Consider the following 17,576-nt stretch of genomic DNA (forward strand, 5'->3'; position numbering starts at 1 on the left):
GAGGGCCAGGCACTGTGTTAGGCTCTGGGAGTCCCCCATCAAAACCCAAGACAAGGGGTGAGGATGTAGCTCAGTGGTAGAGCACATACTTGGCATGTGCAAGGTTCTGGGTTCAATCCCCGGTACCTCCTTTAAAAAATATATATATTTATCTCCTAATTACCAACCCCTCCAACAACCCCCCCCCAAAAAAACAAACCAACAAGACAAGTCCCTACCTTCCTGTAGCTTAAAGTTTACTGCACATTCACATCTGCTTGGCCCTGCCACTGAATAGCTGTCCTCAGTTTTCCTCCTCTGTAAATTGGGCTCAGTCATTCATGCTGCATAGCTCAGAAAGCTTTGGGACAAGGTCCAGGAGAAAGGGGTAGAAGGGTGGCCGTACTGGTTGCTCTTGACGGCGGGCTTCCTGGGTGCTAAGAACTGGGTAGGTCATTTTCTTGGAGTCCTGACTCCACCCTGAGTGGCTGGTGCTGTTATCTCCTTTACCCAGAAGCAGAAACAGATCAGAGGGGTTGAGTCATTCTTCCAAGGAGGCTCAGGACTCGAAAACAGAAAGGTAACTAAGAGAGGACACTGCCTGGGAGAGTTTGATGGGACAGGAGAGTTAGGGGATGCCAGACTAAATACAGGATGTACTTAGACTAAAGACTATTCATTGTTTATCTGAAGTTCAACTTTAAGTGGGTGTCCTAGTGGGGAGCGAATAGCTCAGTGGTAGAGTGTGTGCTTTGCATGCATGAGGAGGTCCTGGGTTCTATCCCCGGTACCTCCATTAAAAATAATAAAAAATAAATAAACTTAATTACCCCCCAAAAAAGTAGGTGTCCTACATTTTCATCAGCTAAACCTGGCCACCCCACCCCTGGTGGAAGTCTGGGGTATAGCTGGAACAAGAGGCGTTGGGGTGGGCGGGGGAGCCGCTGTTTCTGGGGCTGGTGAGCCGGGAGGGTGGGGAGGTGAAGGGTTTTAGCAGCGGTAGGAACAGTGAGGAGGGACAAGAATGGGAAGACCAGAACACAGGCAGCCTCCTTCCACAGAGTGGCACTACCTCGGCCTGTTCAGCTCTCAGCTGCTCCTTTGTTTGAACTGCTCTCCCATGAATTCTAAACAGTCAGTTTAGGCTGGCCTTCCCCTGCCCGCTGGTCGGCCAGCCCAGTCCCGCTTTTGCTTTACATACCAATCACTGTAGCTTCCTTTTGTAACCTGGCTACCCCCAGCTGGCTTCGGTTTTTCGGTATCCTCATTAAAACTCTCCTAATACTTTGACTGGAAAATTGGAGGTTCAGGCATCCTCGTGGTTCATTCATTCAGCCATCCCTTGTTCGACATTCACCAAATTTTTCTTGAGCACCTACTATGTGTGAGGGAGATAGAGAATTGGACCAGACATTAAATAAGAAGTCAATCATGAAAACTTACATCCAGTTATTAAACCGGTATTAAGCATTAAATTATAGTTGCCGCACCAATAGGGCCACGCATAGCAGGGGGGCAGTCTGATTAATTGGGAAATGAGTCGAGGAAAGGTACTCGGAAGAAATGAATTTTGTGTTGAGTTTTGAAGGATGAGTAGGAGTTACCTAAATAACAACAGTGATAGCTAAGTGGTGCCAAACACTGTGCCAAATAAGTACGATTGCTGAAGGAACTAACTGAATCCTGACAACATTATGGGATGTGTTATTATCCACATTTTACAGGCCCAGAGAGGTTAAGTTACTTGCACAAAGTCACACAGTAAGTGAATGGCAGAGTCAGAGTTTGAACCCAGCCAGAGGGCTGGCTGCTTTCAGAGCCTCCCATGCCTGCTAGGGTCTGGCTGGAGCTGAGACTGAGCTGAGGTTGGGGAAGGGAGTCCAGCAGACCCCTTGAAAGCCTGGTTAAGAATGAAAGACTTTGACTTGAAAACAATAGGAAACCTTTGAAGGGTTTTTAGAGGTAGGGGGTGAGAGGTGGGGGTGTGTCCTGGTCCAAATTGAAATTTCAAAAGATTCCTTTGGCTGCTGAGGGTGGGGGATGGGAGCGGACTGGGGCAAGGGGGCTGGTAGGAGGCTGTGCCCTTCCTTCCCGGATCACAGCTCACGGTGGACCTGGAGCTGACCACCGGCTCTGCAGAATGGAGCTACGTGGCCGGACTCGACAGTGTAAGACGCCCAGAAGGTAAATCCCGTAGGACTCCCAGATGGGAGGTGGGAGAAGAGAGGTCAAGGGTAAGGGCCACGTTTGGGGCTTGCAGACCTGGATGGGAAACACTGGGCGAGACTGAGGTTTGGTGACCTGAGAACACCTGAGTATTGAGTTTTGATGCAATCGCCCAAGCCAGGTGTTTCTTTTTGGGCTTTGCAGTGCTTCGTGCTCTCTTGTTGCTGGGAAGTTTGTTCCAGATCGCCTTTGACTGTTTCCTATCTACGCTGGTTCCCTTTCTCCGCAGTATTTGTTTCATGGAATTTGAGAGGCTGGGATTGCTTACACTTTTTCTTATGAATGTCTTCCTTTTTCAGATGAGTGCGTTACTTAATCTCTCTGCTCCTCAGTTTTCTCATTTGAAAAATATGGGTCATAAGAGGGCTTGGTTCATGGAGTCATTGGGAGGATTAATTAACTGATACGTAAATTGTGCTTAGTACGGCGCCTGGACGTGGTTGACTCACGCTCGTGGGAGGTAACAATGCTGCTGCTCTTATGACGAGGCGGGAGGTGGAGGCAGGGGAGGCTGCAGAAGGAGGCTAAAGCCCACAGACGTCCCTCCAGTTACTTAGCAAGCACATAGGAAGCATCTTTTTGTGCCCAGTAATAAGCAGACTGTTTTAAAATTGTGTACAGAAACTCAAGAAATGTACAGTCACTCAAACGAACAAACACCGAGTGCCAGACCTGCTCTAGACTCTGGGGTGACAACTGTGTATGTGAAAACAAGTTTCCTGCCTTGAAAAGCAGATACAACACTTAATTTAATTAGTTTTAAATTTTTATTTGTGGTTTATTTATTTATTGGGGGGAGGTAATTTGGCTTATTTATTATTTATTTAATGGAGGCACTGAGGATTGAACTCAGGACTTTGTGCATGCTAAGCACATGCTCTACCACTGAGCTATACCCTCCTCCCAACACTTAATTTTAGAATGTCCTAAATGATGGGAAGACAATGAAACAACCGTTGGGACATGCTGTGATCTCGGAGAGCTTCCTGGAAGAGGTGACGTTTGGTTCTGGATCTGAAACAGAAGGAGCAAGCAAAAGTCCTTAAGGGGTGGGAACTAGCTGGGCAGGAGACAACTAGCACATTCCTAGGACCTCAGAGTAGGTAAGGTGGCTGGAGTGCAATAAACAGCTGAAGGGAAGAATTATTTTATTTGCATTTCTATATTTTGCCATGAATGAAATTACTGGTTGGCAGCTTTAATTTGTATACAAATTGTAACTCCATATGGTGAAAGAAGCTAGAAAATCTAAATCATGGCCATGGCTGATCTATTGGAGATCTTGTAGAGAAACTCCTTCATGTAAGAATTTGCCATTCATGGGACAAATATTAATTGAGCAACTACTATACTCCAGGCTTATGCTAGCCTGGGGAACACTAGTGAACCAATTTACAAAGTCCCTGCCTTTTTGTCCACAGACAAAATGTAAGTAAATGGAGAAATAAGGTGCTTGTATGTTATGCTAAGTCCTAGGGAAGAAATAACAGGTCCCAGAAAATGTAACACAGTCAGTGTCAGATGGGTAGTTAGCAAAGGCCTCTTGGAGATCAGAGAGTAACCACCAGCCCAGAGGGTAGCGACCAGCCCAGAGAGTGCTCTGCAGGCCATGTTCAGAGACAGGATTTTCTTCTGAAGGGGGATTTGTAGAGGTTTTCTGTAAAGGATCAGAGAGTAAATATTTCAGGCTTTGAGGGCCAATATGATCTCTATTGTAACTATTTGACTCTATCACTGTAGCCTAAAAGCAGGCCTGGACAGTAATAAGTGAATTCCCCAAGGCTGTGTTCCAATGAAACTACTTATGGACACTGAAATTTGGATTTCATATAATTCATGGATGCTACAAATTACTTTCATTCCTAATTTTTTTTCAACCATTTTAAAATGTAAAACATTTTTTAGCTTGGAAGCCAGACAGAAATAGTTGGTGGGCTGAATTTGGCCTGTGGGCTGTACTTTGCAGACTCCCAGACTAAAGTCATGGGAACCCTTTGGAGGGTTTTGAGCTGGGGATTGAAGGGTTGTGATTTAAGATGGGAAGGTATAAAGACATGGTCTGATGCCAGGAAGTGGATGTAAGGATTCCATTCTAATCAAGCAATTAGTTGTTCACTCAACAAACATGGATTTCCTATAATAGTCATGGTACCACTGGAGGGGCCTATGATCTGTGAGGCACAGTTCTACACTTGTGGACTTCATAACAGCAGGTGAGATTCAAGAGCAAGATAGAAATAATGACAAATTTTAAGGTCAAAAGAGACAAAAAAGCAATAGTTGCATTGAAAAACAGCAAAGTGGCAGACAGATAGCTGGAGTCAAGTAAGTGGGAAATTGTTAGGAGTTGAGGGGCTGGCATGTGGAGGAGTTGGGATTTTATTCTAAGTGAGATAAAAAGACTGTGGAAGGTTTTTTAAAAATTGTGATCTAATATACATGACATAAAATTTACCATTTTAGAGTGTACAATCCAGTGGCATTAAGTACATTCACAATGTTGTGCAACCACTACTGTCTAGTTTCAGAACTTTTTCATCACCCCAGCAGAACCCCACCCCCTGCCCCAGTCCCCTGGTAACCATCAGTCCACTTTCTGTCCTTAAGGATTTGCCTCTTCTGAACATTTTATGTAAATGGAATCATACAGTCTGTGGCTTTTTGTGTCTGGCTTCTTTCACTTAAGCATAAAGTTTTCAATGTTCGTTCATGTTGTGTTTATCAAGTACTTCATTCCTTTTTGTGGCTGAATAATACTCCATTGTGTGGACAGACTGGATTTGTTTATTCATTCATCTGAATGATAGTTGGGGTGTTTCTTTCTTTTGACTATTGTGTTTTCTTTTTCTTATTTTTGGCAAGGGGAAGGTATTTACTTTTAGAGGAGGTGCTGGGGATTGAACCCAGGACCTCGTGCATGCTAAGCATGCACTCTACCACTCAAGCGATACCCTTGCCCCCTCGTTTGGCTATTGTGAATAGTGCTGCCCGCAGTAAGATTCGAGCAGGCAAGTGATATCTTGTTAACAGGATCCCTCAGGCTGCTGTGTGGGGAAGAGCCCAGAGGGGGCAGGAGGGGAGGCCGGAGACCAATTAGAACAGGATTCTTAGACTTGACTGCCCAGGGTGAACCCCTGAGAAGGAAAACATGTTCTCCCGCAGAACCAAAGCAGAATCCTCCAGGTGATTCTCAAGTGAAGGAGGATGGAGGATTGACAGCTACTTGGGGGAAGGCTGTAGGCTCCTCCCGGTTAGCGGGGCCGGTGGTGCTGACTGAGGGGATTTGATGACAAGCAGAGGAACCAGGTTTGGAACAGGGTGCCCAGGCTTGCTGATAGTTTGGATGAGGGTGTGTGCAGATGTGAGGAGTCCAGGATGGAAGTTTGAAGTGACCACTGGAAGGGTGATTCTGTTAGCTGGGATGGGAAGACTTTCGGAGGAGCTGGTTTAGGAGAGTCTTGAAGTTGGGTTTGCTTTGTTCATTGAGTGGTCCCAGGAGACCCCATGCTGAGAAGTCACACAGGCAGGGGCTGTGTGCTTTGGGGGTGGAGGAGTTCGGGAGCCCAGAAGCCTCCCAGGAGAGATATCAGGAAAGATCCTCTGGATTTGAGTTGGTACCTAGGACTTGAAGAGTGGGTGTTATGCCAGCAAAGCAAGGGAAACACGGAAAACGAGCCACGGTGGGACATAACATGGGTCATGCGTCCCAGTTTCAATGAGTGACAGAGGAAGATGAGGCGGGAAAGACAGGTATGGAGTCAGATAAAGGGGTTCTGATGGGGGTCAGGGTTGCATATAGTTAGTGGAGAATTGCTGACAGTTTTTTGAAAACAGCAGTGAAAGTGATCATAGCCAATGTGTGTTTTGAATGTTTTGTTTAATGGCAGGTGTCTTTATGCCCTTTAATTCATTTACTCTTCAACACAACTTTATGAGACAGGAAGTACTATTCTTGTTTATAGTCAGAGAACTAGGTGTAGAGAGTTACGGAATTTATTTGGGGTTTTGGAACTATATAGTGGCAGACATAGTCCCAAGTTGCTCGGGTCCTGAGTGTACATGTTCCATGAGGCTCTCATTTGGGTAGAATCAGAGATGGTGTGGACTAGATGAGCGGAGGGGAATGGAAGGATAAAGAATATTCTGGAAGATTTTGAGTCTGAGTAATGGAAGGATGACAGAGGAAATAGTGGGCTTATTTCTGACTTCTCCATGCTCAAGCATGGCAGCCATGCTTGAACTTTTTTTATTGTTCCTAGGTCAGGAACAACAAGCTACCCAGGTCAGGCCTGCCTCAGGGCCTTTGTACTTGCTGCTGGCTCCACCTGGAAGGCTCAAGCTCCTTTAGCTCACTGGAAGCCTTCCCTGCACCTGTCTAAAGCAGACCCCATCCTGTCACTCCCCTATACTCTCACCTTGCTTTGTTTTTTTTCATGGCGTTAGTCTCAATTTGATATTTTGTCTTATTCACGTATTGGTTTAATAGTGCATTATGTCCTCTGCTCAGCTGTCAGCTCCTTGAAGGCAGGAGTAAGAGAAAATAAATCTGGAGCTTAGAGGTGGAGGAGGGCTCCCCACACATTTATGGACTGCTTGAATCCACAGCAAGAAAATGCCTGCCCAGCAGTCAGATACATAGATCTAGGGGTTGGGGTGTAGGTTGGACCTGGGTAGTTAGATTTGGAATTTGCTGTGGCAGTGGATGAAATGATTGCTTGGAAACACCATCCTCTGCCTGTGTTAATCCTCATGATGTCACTGAGGCAAGGACTATAAACCCCACTTTACAGATTTGGAAACTGAGGCACAGAAAGGTGAAATAACTTACTCAAGTTCTGTCAGTAGGAAGGGAGGAACCTTGGAATGGATTCCTTTTCCCCAACAGGCTGGCTCCAGAGCCCAGATGAGGAGCCCCGTTGGCCAGAAAGACAGAGCAGAGTCTGGAGGGAGTCGTGTCAGTGCCCTTGGAGAGTTGGGGTCACTGCACGAGGCAGTGGGTTAGAAACTCAGAAATGTCCAACATCAAATGTTAGCAAGAGGTCAAGGAACAGTGGACCCAATACACACTAAGCCTGCTGGAGGTCAGTGATGACTTCTTTTTCTTTTAAAAAACTACTGTTCAAGAGTAATTTTAAACGGTTACATTCAGATATAAAATGAACACATCAGAGATTTTATCTAATTCATTATTAATGAGGGCACTTGTAAGGTGTTATGACTGATTCCAAGGTGGATTCAAAGTACTGCACAAGGAAGGAAGGTGAACGCTGACATGAATTTACAAACAGATGCAAAAACCAGCAAAAACTCAGTCAATATCCACCAGGCAATAATCAATTGCATTCCAGGGAATTACATTTGCATTTCTGTAGACAAGAGTCATTTACATTACTATTAGTCTTCTACAAGTTACAGAGTTGTAAAATAGCTCCAAAACAATGAAGGGTCCAGGAGACTCAATGGGGAAGCTAGACAGACTGTACATTAATCTTTTTTTTTCTGCCCATTTCCCAGTCTTCCACAATTTTCCAAATATTACATTTATTATTATTTTTTTAATTTTTATTTTTTTGGTGGGGGGAGGACATTAGGTCTATTTGTTTATTTTTGTGGGAGGTACTGGGGATTGAACCCAGGACCTCGTGCATGCTAAGCATGTGCTCTACCACTCGAGCTACACCCTCCCCACTATTAATTTATTTTTGAAGAAGTGATACATTCACATGGTTAAAATTCAAAAGATACAATGCTCGGGGAAAAAAAAAACATAATGGTGACATCTCTTTCTCACTCCTGAGCCTCAGCCACCCAGTACCCCTTGGAGGCAACCATTGCGAGCAGTTTCTTAAGGATGCTTCCATGAGATTCTATCATAATAAGCAAACATGTTAAGAAAAGATAGACACACATAGGTTTACTTATTTAGGAAAAAAACAAAATGACATTATATTCCACATTCTGCTCTTGTGTTTTTTAAACCCAGCCATATGTCTTAGAGATTGTTCCATTAAAGTGTTCCCAGATTCTTATTTTTAGGTGAAAAACACCATTTATGTATTTATTAATTATTATTTTTATTGCAGTAGAGTTCACATACAATATTTTAGTTGTTTCAGGTATACAACGAAACGATTCCACATTCGTGTGCATTATGAATTGATCATCGTGCTAAGACCAGTTACCATCTGTCACTGTACAAAGTCATTGCAATATTATTGACTAAGCCCCTATGCTGTACATCACACCCCGGTGACTTGCTGATTTCATAACTAGGGGTTTGTACCTCTGAATCCCCTTCCCCTGTTTCACCCGGCCTCCCCCACCCCCGGCAACCACCAGGTTGCTCTCTGTATCTCTGAGTCTGTTTTTGTTGTTTTTAAGTCCCAGATTCTTTTTTCCACAGCTTCATAATATTCTGTGGTGTGGCAGGATGTGTTTTTTTAATCAGTCCTTTATCGATGGCAGGGTGACTTCTGAGTAAATAGCTAATTGAAAGGTGTTGAGGAGTGAGTGAGCAGTGAGGCAGAACAGACTGCAGGAGTTTTCTTAGGGGAATGGGACTGTCAATAGCTCCAACCTCAGTTTCATTATCTAGGAAGTGGGGTGGTTGATGATAATGGTGCCCACCTTACAGTCGTGAAGGTAAATGGGTTAGTTCTTGTAATTTGCTTAGAACAGTACTTGACATAGTACCTAGTATATGGTAACCATCAGTGTTTCATTATCCTCCTTTGGGAAGTTTGATGGTGAAAGAAGGAAGAAAACTGAGGGAGAAGCTTCCAGAAAACACCTTTTCCAGAGTAAGCACAGAGGGAACCAGTAACAGTGATTAAAGGAGTGCTGACTGTGCGCTGTGTTGCTACAAGCTGGACAGGCTTGTAGCAAGGCTACAAGGTTTCTGGGTTGGCATGACGACCGTGCCCATTATACAGATGAGGAAAACCAGGCACAGAGAATGTTGTGCCTCAGGCAACGCTGCCCAGCTGGCAGGCAAGGCAGCTGGATTCACACCCAGACAGTCAGATGTCAGCAGCCACACACTCGACCACTGCACAGTTCTGCCCCTTGATGTGGGGAAGAAAGGACAACAGGTCAGGGTGTTAGAGAAAGGGGGCTGTGGAGCCAGGGCTCAGATGAGGAGGCATCTGGTAGAGGGAGCAGGGGGAGGAGATGTGGGGATGGGCTTGAGGAAGTGAACCTCCATACACAAGAAGGCAGGAGGGGAGAGGCCGACCCGTGGAGGCAGAGGAAGTGGGAGATGGGCTGATCGTGAGACTGGGAAAATCAAGAGCAAAGGCCCGGCGGCGGGAGGGAGGGAGTTAGGCCCTGGAAAGAACAGATGGGTGATCCGCAGTGGCTGGAGCAGAATGAGCCCAGGGAACGGGGGAAGGAGATGAATGAAGTCAGAGATGACGAGGATACTGATCCCGTCTCCCAGGGCCATTTTTAGCTCTTGGGCTTTTACTCTGAGTGATGTGGGAGTTATTAATGGATTTTGAGTAGAGGAGGGATAAGCTCTGACTTTTTTTTTTTTTTAATAGAGCTACTGGGGATTGAACCCAAGACCTCATGCATGCTAATAATGTGCTGTACCACTGAACTACAGCCTCCCCACAAGATCTAACTTGCTTTGAAAGGATCCCTGGGTGCCTCTGTGTCTGTGTCTGTGTGTGTGTGGTGTGCATGTGAGAAAGCATACACACACACACACACACACACACACACACACACAAGCATTTGCAAGGGCAGAAGCAGAGGGCCCAGGTAGGAGACATACTGCCCAAGTAGGAGATGATGTTTTATTGAGCTCTAATACCCGTAGAACATGGTGTTAGACTCAGGGCACAGTGGTGAAGGATTCAGACAAGGTCTTTGCCTTGTTGAAGCTTTCAGTCTAATGCAGGGTTTCTCAGCTTCAGCCCTAGTGACATTGGGGCTGGCTAGCTGTCTGCTGTGGGGGCCTGTCCTGTGCGCTGTAGTGTATTTCAGTAGCATCCCTGGTCTCTAGCCTCTAGATGCCAGTAGCATCCCCCCACCTCCAGATGTGACAACCTAAAATGTCTCCAGACATTGCTACTGGTCTAGGGAGAGAGAGAAACCAACAGCAAATAAACACGTGCTCTTTTTTCCATAATGATGATTGTTAGGAAGTAAAAAGAATGGTCAGGAGAAGTCCTGAATCTTCTTCCTTCTGATTTTCATTTTTCTGCATCCCTTATGTGTTTCCCCAGCCTCACCACTGCCATCTGCCTGAAGAGGGTCCAGAACCACCCCCCTCCCCTTTCCACCTGCCCTTCCCTCACCGCTCCATTAGCCTCATCCTGCCAGTCCTTCCTAGAAAGAAGGAACAAAACAAAATCAAGAAACCTTCTAGAGGACACCTCTTCTCCAAGGGAGGGCCGAGTCCTAATTGCCTGTTGGAGGCTGTAACCTGACTCGATCAGCTCCATGCTCTGAAGGTGAGCCCTTGTGTCACTGCGCCCAAAGATGGCCTTGGTTCCAATTGGCCAAAAGGGAACAAAACAAAACAAAGATATTTAAGACACTTTCCTGCTTCAATCCTGTCCGTTTCACATAACGGACAGAGAGGCCTGCTGCTCGCTGGAGGCAGATAACTCCAAGGGCGCTTATTTTCCTCCTCAGCTGAACAGACTATCTCGAGACGCAGCTTTGCTCCTGCCGCCGCTCCTGCCGCGGGCCTGGCTGTGGGCCATGTCAGCGGGGCCAGGCCTCATCCTGGAACGTGCCTGGGGAAGGGGCTGGGGTCAGCCCTTTGCTCTCCTTGGAGGCCAGCTTTATCATGGAGACGCGCTGTCTTCCTTCAGTGAGATTCTGCCCCCGCCCCCCATTCTCTCTGTCCCCTGGAAACAGTGAGAGAGACACATTTTAATCTATTTTTATTAGCTCACGGTTTATTCCTATCACCACGGAACCTGCTTGTTTAGGCCTGTGATGACTTTGCTAGCCAGAGCCACAGTGGCTGCATTTTTTTCTTCCTTTTCATTTAAGCTAAGGTTTCCCCACCTCAGCACAGTGACTGTTTGGATCACATAGTTCCTTGTTGGGGGCTGTCCTGGGCGGGGTAGGATGTTTAGCAGCATCTCCAAGTCTCCACCCACTAGATGCCAGTAGCATCTCTTCCCCACCGAGTTGTGACAACCCCAAAAGTCTCCAGACATGGCCACATATCCCCTGGGGGGCAAAACCACCCCTGGTTGAGAACCATTGATTTTAAGGACTATAAAAGCCTGATTTTAGAGATGGCAATGTGTCTGTTTTGACATCTTGCTGGAGGTTTGTAGGGAGGGAGGAGCTTTCTCTGGGCCTTCAAATGAGTCTGATCTAAAGGTCTCGCACCTCCATCATTCAGTACTTAAAACTTATGCTCCTAAAAGAAAACACAGACCATGCAGTTGCTGTTGGTAGATTTTAGTCTTGTTTCTGCTCTGCTTGATTCGGTGTCTTTTGTTTCTTTCTTTAGAGGCAGGTGAAGGTACAGGATTTAGGCATGTGGAGTCATAACTGGGTTGGAAGTCTGACGTCTGGCACTGGCCTGCTGTGTGACCGCAGGCAGCTCACTTTACCTCTCTGGGCTCAGTTCCAGCTCTCTAACAATGGCTCCTACCTCACGGAGTCAGTCTGTATAAAGTGCTGATTTTAACTAGTGTCACGCCCAGGGCGAGCATGCAGAAATTGCTGGGACTACTCTGTGCACTGGGGGCTTGAGAAGGGCCCACTGGGTAATCTCCAGATTGAGGCCGGCAACGTTTGGTTTGGTTTTCTTTATTCCCTGCTTATCAGCGACATTCCATCAAACCCAGGACTGGCCCTTAGTAGGCCTGCCCTGGGCTTCCCTTTTCTATCCCTGTCCCTCCCAGGATTCCATCTGCCACCATACCTTTGTCTCTGTCCCCAGCCGAATTGCTGTTTCCAGATAACCTCGGACCTCCCCGAATGCCAACAGCATTCCTCAAACAGAGAAGAGTTGCCAGAATAAGCCAGCGGCTTCCTGCTCTTTGCCCCAGAAAACATTTCCAGTGATCAAGTGATCAGAGGGAGGGAGGGAGGTGGGGGGAGGATGCTGCAGCTGCTTATGCAATCAGCTTTAATCCAGGGTTAAAATCCACCACGCGAACCAGCGGCATATTTTATTTCCTCGTTGGGCTGGGAAGTGAGTTGTACACGAGGTCTGCCAGAAACTCAAAAGTCCTATTTGTTCCTCCCAAAGCAGCACCCACAGACCCAAAGAGCATTCCTTATGGGATGGCAGTTGGGGGGCGGGCACTGCCCACACAGCCAGCAGGGAGAACACAAGGTGATTAGCTCTGGCCTCCGCCTCTTATTCCCAGTTTGGGGACACGGTTCCACTCCCAGGAAGGGGTGGCCCCTCCCTCCTGGTGAGGCCCAGGCCTGTTGTCCCGAGTGCAGACCTTTGTCAGGCTGGGTGGCGGTGAAGGTGTCCCTCCCTGCCTCTTGGCCTCTTCAGCCTAAAACACAACAACACCAGCACCAAAAATCCCCTCCCTTATCATAAAGCCCGGGCCCTGGCCCTGCAGCACAGTGTGCTTAGACGCCTGGCTTGCTCCTGTCTGATCTAAGATTCCCAGCCAGGGAGAATTTACTTACACGCGGTGGGCATCTGTCGTCCATGGGGGGGGGGGGCAGAGCGAACAGGCCATCAGCTCCATCGTTTTCTTTGTGGCAACGAATGGGGTGGGATGAGAAAGCCCACAAGCCTTACTTTTAGGAGGAGAAGGGGAGACTTTATTGGGCCATCGGTTTACCTCCTGGCATATGGCTACGTCACCTCTGGAAACTTTCTCCAGCCTCTAAAGAATGGTGTTTATTTAGTGTCTGTTGTTCCAGCTTACTGTTTAAGAAAAAAACCTTGCTAATTAAGCACCTTGCCTTTTTTTTTTTTTTTTAAAGAAGCAAGCCAGCATGGACATTTTAAGATCCTTTTGGATTTGCCTTTTCTTTCTCAGGCTACAGACGAGCTACAAAGGCAGCTTTACAGAGGAAAGAGGCAAAGACCTCTTAATACTATTGAAATGGTAGAATTAAAAGCAGTTCGGAAACACTAGTTAATATTTTACTGGGGAGCAGTGCCAGAGATATGGGGGTGGGGGGGTTGCCAAGGGTAGGGCTGGGTGTGAAAGAGCTGTTCCATCTGCCTTTGGGGATCCAAAGAAGCCGTTCTCTGTGGAAATAAATTTAAGCAAGAATCTTTATAAAGCTCATGGGATTTGTCTGCCCACCAAGGGCCCAGTTCCCCAAGAACATCCCTCCAGGGATGACTGTGACAGGAAGGGCGAAGCAGTGGGTGTAGGCCTGCCTAATAATGGGGGTTCTTGTTCCCTGGCTGAGTTTGACATCTTTCTTTTTCCCTCTGGATTTAAATGGCTTCTCAGCCTGAGAGGCACTGCCTGTGCCCTGGATTCAGAAGGTACACGCCTCCTTGGGAAGCCAAGGCGAGAGACAGCAGCTCACTCTCTCTCTCTCTCTCTTTCTGCATCTGCCGGGAGAGCTGCCGCTGGTATTTTTCCACAGGCCTTTTCTGCGATCTCAGGGCCTAGTTTTTCCCAGCCAGGCCCAGAGTCCGAGAGAGGGTTAATAGGCAGGAAGCTGAAGCCATCGCAGACTAATACGGAAGTCAGATTTTTGTTTAACTGACAGGTTTAGCAGGCCTCAGCGGTGGGGGAGGGGGCCGGGAGGGGAAGGGAAGTTTGTAGATCTAGGCATGTGGCCTGCTAGGAGCGCATTTGGCTTTTCTTAGGGTAAGGACGGAGGGGAGGGGGGGCCCTGGCATCCTGGCAGGGAGGCAGGAACCCTTTTTGGTTTTCCTTTGAGTTCTGGCTGAGGGGTGGAGGCGGTGAGAGGTTAGATTCTGGGCCGGGGCAAATGGCCCTCCGGCCTGCTTCGTCCTGGAGGCATTTTGACAATGACTCTGCAAACTTGACCACTCGGTTCCCCTCCTCCCCTTGCAGCCTGAGTCCTCTGCCCTCTGAGAAGCCCGGGCTGCTCTGGAGCGATCTGGGGGGAGGGGGAGCTCCCTTGGCCTGTCTGTTTTGCCTCAGAGGCCTGCCTCCAACCTCTTTCTCTTGCCCCCTGGGCTGTTTTCCTGGCCCTCCACTCCCCACCTCCTCAGCTTCACTTCCTCCCTGGGGGTGGGGGAGAACATTCTGCTGGATGGTTCTAGAAAAGGGCCAGCCTTCCTCCCAGCAGAGAGCCGCTTCCGTGGGGGCAGAGGAGGGTGAGCCTTTCCAGCTCACCCCCAAAACTCTCTTGCCTGTGGCCTCCGGGCCTCAGGCTTTGCTGGAGCAGGTCAGGCTGGCTGCACGGGTTTGGCCGTGCCGGGAAATCTAGGCAGGGTGTGGGAGAAGGGCGTCTGGGGGCCCCTTTCCTAAGTTTTTCTTGCTGCAAAAGGCCTAGCTTAGCCTGTCTTTTTCTATGCACAGGATGGCTCTTGCTCACCAGAGCCTCACAAAGATAATCGCTCAGGAAGTGTTTCAGCCAATCCGGGGCCGCCTTACACTCCGATTTGCCGGGGCAGCCAATCGGGGATGAGCTCTTATTAGGCGGCCAGATCATCCAGCCGAAGTGCCAAACCCTTTTTCTGTGAGAACTAGGAGCCTGTCCTCCATGTTTTATAAGTATTGACATTACACAGTGTTAACAATGCATCCACAGAGGTAAGCTCGACTTTTTAACCATCTTTTCTCCCCCTCCCTCTGAGACATCCGAATTGTGGGCGAGCAGTGTGATTTCTCTGTGGCTGGCCGTGCCACACTCACCCCCACAGCACTTAGGTTAACTTGGAACTGTTTAGAGAGAATTTTTTTTTTTGCTTTCTTGGGTCACATGGCTAAGTAGCCATTAGCCAGAGCTTGATTTTGCAAACTGGCAAGGGCCTGGCACACCTTTTCTTCCACCAGGACATGGTGTTTCTAGAAGAGTGTGAAGCCAGATCCTGGTATTGCCAAAAAAGAAGGTTTCCCCCCCCCCCTCCTCTCTTTCTCTCTCTCTCTCTCTCTCTCTCTCCCTCTCTCTGAGCAGTCGTCCCCCCCCACCCCCGCACTATTGTCTTCTCATGCCTGCTGGGGGAAGAATATGGAAGGTAAGCAAGCAGGCTCCTCTCCAAGGAGAGCTCATAGCAGCCAGCTAAGCAGGCAAGTTTACCTCTCCAAAGAGGTGCTGGGAAGGCTGGACTCAGCTCTGACCAGAGAGGACGTGTGTTTGAAAAAGAACCAGGCCCTCAGCAGAGCAGTGCTTAGCAGAGATCCCAGCTCCTGGGGCCTAGGTGGGTGGTGGTGTCTCCCCATGGTCTTTTCCTACAGGGCTTCTTCACTTGAAACTACATTGTTCAGCCTTTTTTTTTCCTGACTTCTGTTGATACAGAGTGTTCTGCAAGCCAGCCTACAGCCAGCAAATGTTTCTGAAAGTGTTTTCGAGGCTTTGGAGGAAGTTTTTGGAGGAGGGATGGTGATGGGGGGCGGGGGGAGTGTAGGAGGTGGTGATGGTGGGTGGGGGAGAGGTGATGGACAAGATCCTGCAATAAATCTGAGGACTCTTTTGAATCCCTTAGTTTTCTACTCTTGCATGGTTTTCAATGAACTCATGTATCTTTTCTCCTTGTTTTCATTTTCCTTTCCCTCTTTTACATTGTATCCTCCTCTGTCCTCCTGTGTGATAGAGTGCAGAGGAAATAAAATCACGTCTGTGGCTCATGACAGCATTCCATATTCAGTGGTTGGGTTGTGTTGTTGTTGTTGTTGTTGTTGTGTGTGTGTTTTTAATAATCCCATGTAACTGTTTAAAAAAATTTCCTTTTTGATCAAGTCCCAAATCTGCCAGCCTGTTCTCTCTTCTTAACTGGGAAAAATGAGACGGTTGCTTGAACATTTGTTGGGTAAGTAAAGCAATCCATTTCCTCTGTGACCATGTATAAAGAGTTTGGCGAACATTTGGGGTCGGTTTGTAACAGGGGGTCTTTGGCTCCAGCCGTTGGGGGCTTTTTATGAGCAGGAACTCAAGAAGGGCTTTTTAATAGGGTCTTGATTTTAGGTAATTGTTTGAATCCACTGTTTTTCCTGATAACCTGCAGCTAGGATTGAAGAGTGTACTTCCTGTTTGCCCTCAGACAGGGAAGCAATGTTCAGCTCATTGTGACTTGACTGGAGACCTTGAATTGGGTTTGTTTGGATATATTAGGTAGAAAACTCTGGGTAGGTGAGCTACTTGTGAAATGTAAGGACAGTGCTGTTCTTAGAGTCACAGAGCCTTAAGCATGGGTGGCGGGGGCGGGGAGGGCCGGAGCTGTGGGTGGTGGTATGTGTAGGGGGTGGTGGTGTCAGTGCTTCTGTTTTAGGATATTTCCATGTCTGTAAAATCCCACCCACCACCAAACTTGGTCTGATTCAGGGCTCAGTACACACCAGACCCAGCCCTTTACCAAGCCTGACTCACACCTCTGAATGCACGCTGGCCTTGGCTTCTGATTTGTTTCTCACTTTTTACATCCCCCCCCCCCCTTAATGCTGTAGCTTGAACTTCAGAGTGAAAAAAGTAGACTCTTGTTTAGCATTTGCTTCAGAATTTCCCTAGAAGTTCTCCACAGCAGTTTCCAGCCTGGAGACCAGTCCAGTGTCACTGTAAATGCTGGAAATATATTCAGTTGCTGTGTTATGCCAACTTTATGGAGTCAATAATCTTTCTTCTTTTAAAGTGGTGTCCAGCAAGCTACCTTTTAGTGCCAATGGGAAAAAGGCTCATTTAAAAATGAGAAATGTAACGCAGTCTAAGTTGAGAAAAGTCTGTCTAAGACAGGCCAGCTTCTTGGAGTAAAAGTACGGGCAGTTAATGATGTTACAGACTTAAAGCTGAACTGCTTCTGCATGTCTGCCCCACACAAGAAAGTTCAGACACTTAGCTGTTTGCTTTGTTCTTATCTTCTGGCTGTAAATGGAAATTACATATTGAGGTTCTTGTGGCCTCCTCAGAAGCAATATCTAATCACAAGACTCCTGGTTTGGTGCCTTCAGTGTTTGCATAATGGTGTATTTGTTGGGCTGGAAGGGAACCTAAGGGCAAGGCATTTGTCCTCCAAAAGCTTGCCTTAAAATGGCTCCCACAGGTTTGCAAAGCCAAGCTCTGTTTTCAGATGTGCGGCCCCAGCAAGTTCCCAGCCCTGGACCAAGCCAGCCCCTTGCCTCTGGTACTGTGGCCACCACCAAACATGAGTCTGTAAAAAGTTAATGGTGTTCAAAGTCGCATGATTTTCCAGTTTCACTAAAGGGGGAAAAAGTAAATGTCTGCATTGCAGCAGGACGAGGTAGGGACAGCATTGCTGGCTCACAGTGCAGCCCAATGGG

The 17,576-nt window shown here is 47.5% G+C and overlaps 1 protein-coding gene across 8 annotated transcripts in view; it reads left to right on the plus strand.

The window, feature by feature from the left end:
- Nucleotides 1-13,899: 13,899 nt before the first annotated feature.
- ZMYND8 (zinc finger MYND-type containing 8) overlaps nt 13,900-17,576 on the plus strand; it is a 107,751-nt gene continuing 104,074 nt past the window's right edge. For 4 of the 8 annotated variants that reach the window (XM_031433666.2, XM_031433675.2, XM_031433680.2 and 1 more), the window contains exons 1-2: nt 13,900-13,982; nt 14,664-14,897. In XM_031433666.2, the coding sequence (XP_031289526.1) occupies nt 14,884-14,897 (14 nt within the window). In that variant the 5' untranslated portion in view covers nt 13,900-13,982; nt 14,664-14,883. The remainder of the gene's footprint in view (nt 13,983-14,663; nt 14,898-17,576) is intronic. The other 4 variants (XM_031433678.2, XM_031433684.2, XM_031433683.2 and 1 more) reach the window with 1 other exon arrangement.

Source organism: Camelus dromedarius, chromosome 18 (genome assembly GCF_036321535.1).
Source record: "Camelus dromedarius isolate mCamDro1 chromosome 18, mCamDro1.pat, whole genome shotgun sequence".
In the NCBI taxonomy this organism is placed as follows: Eukaryota; Metazoa; Chordata; class Mammalia; order Artiodactyla; family Camelidae; genus Camelus; species Camelus dromedarius.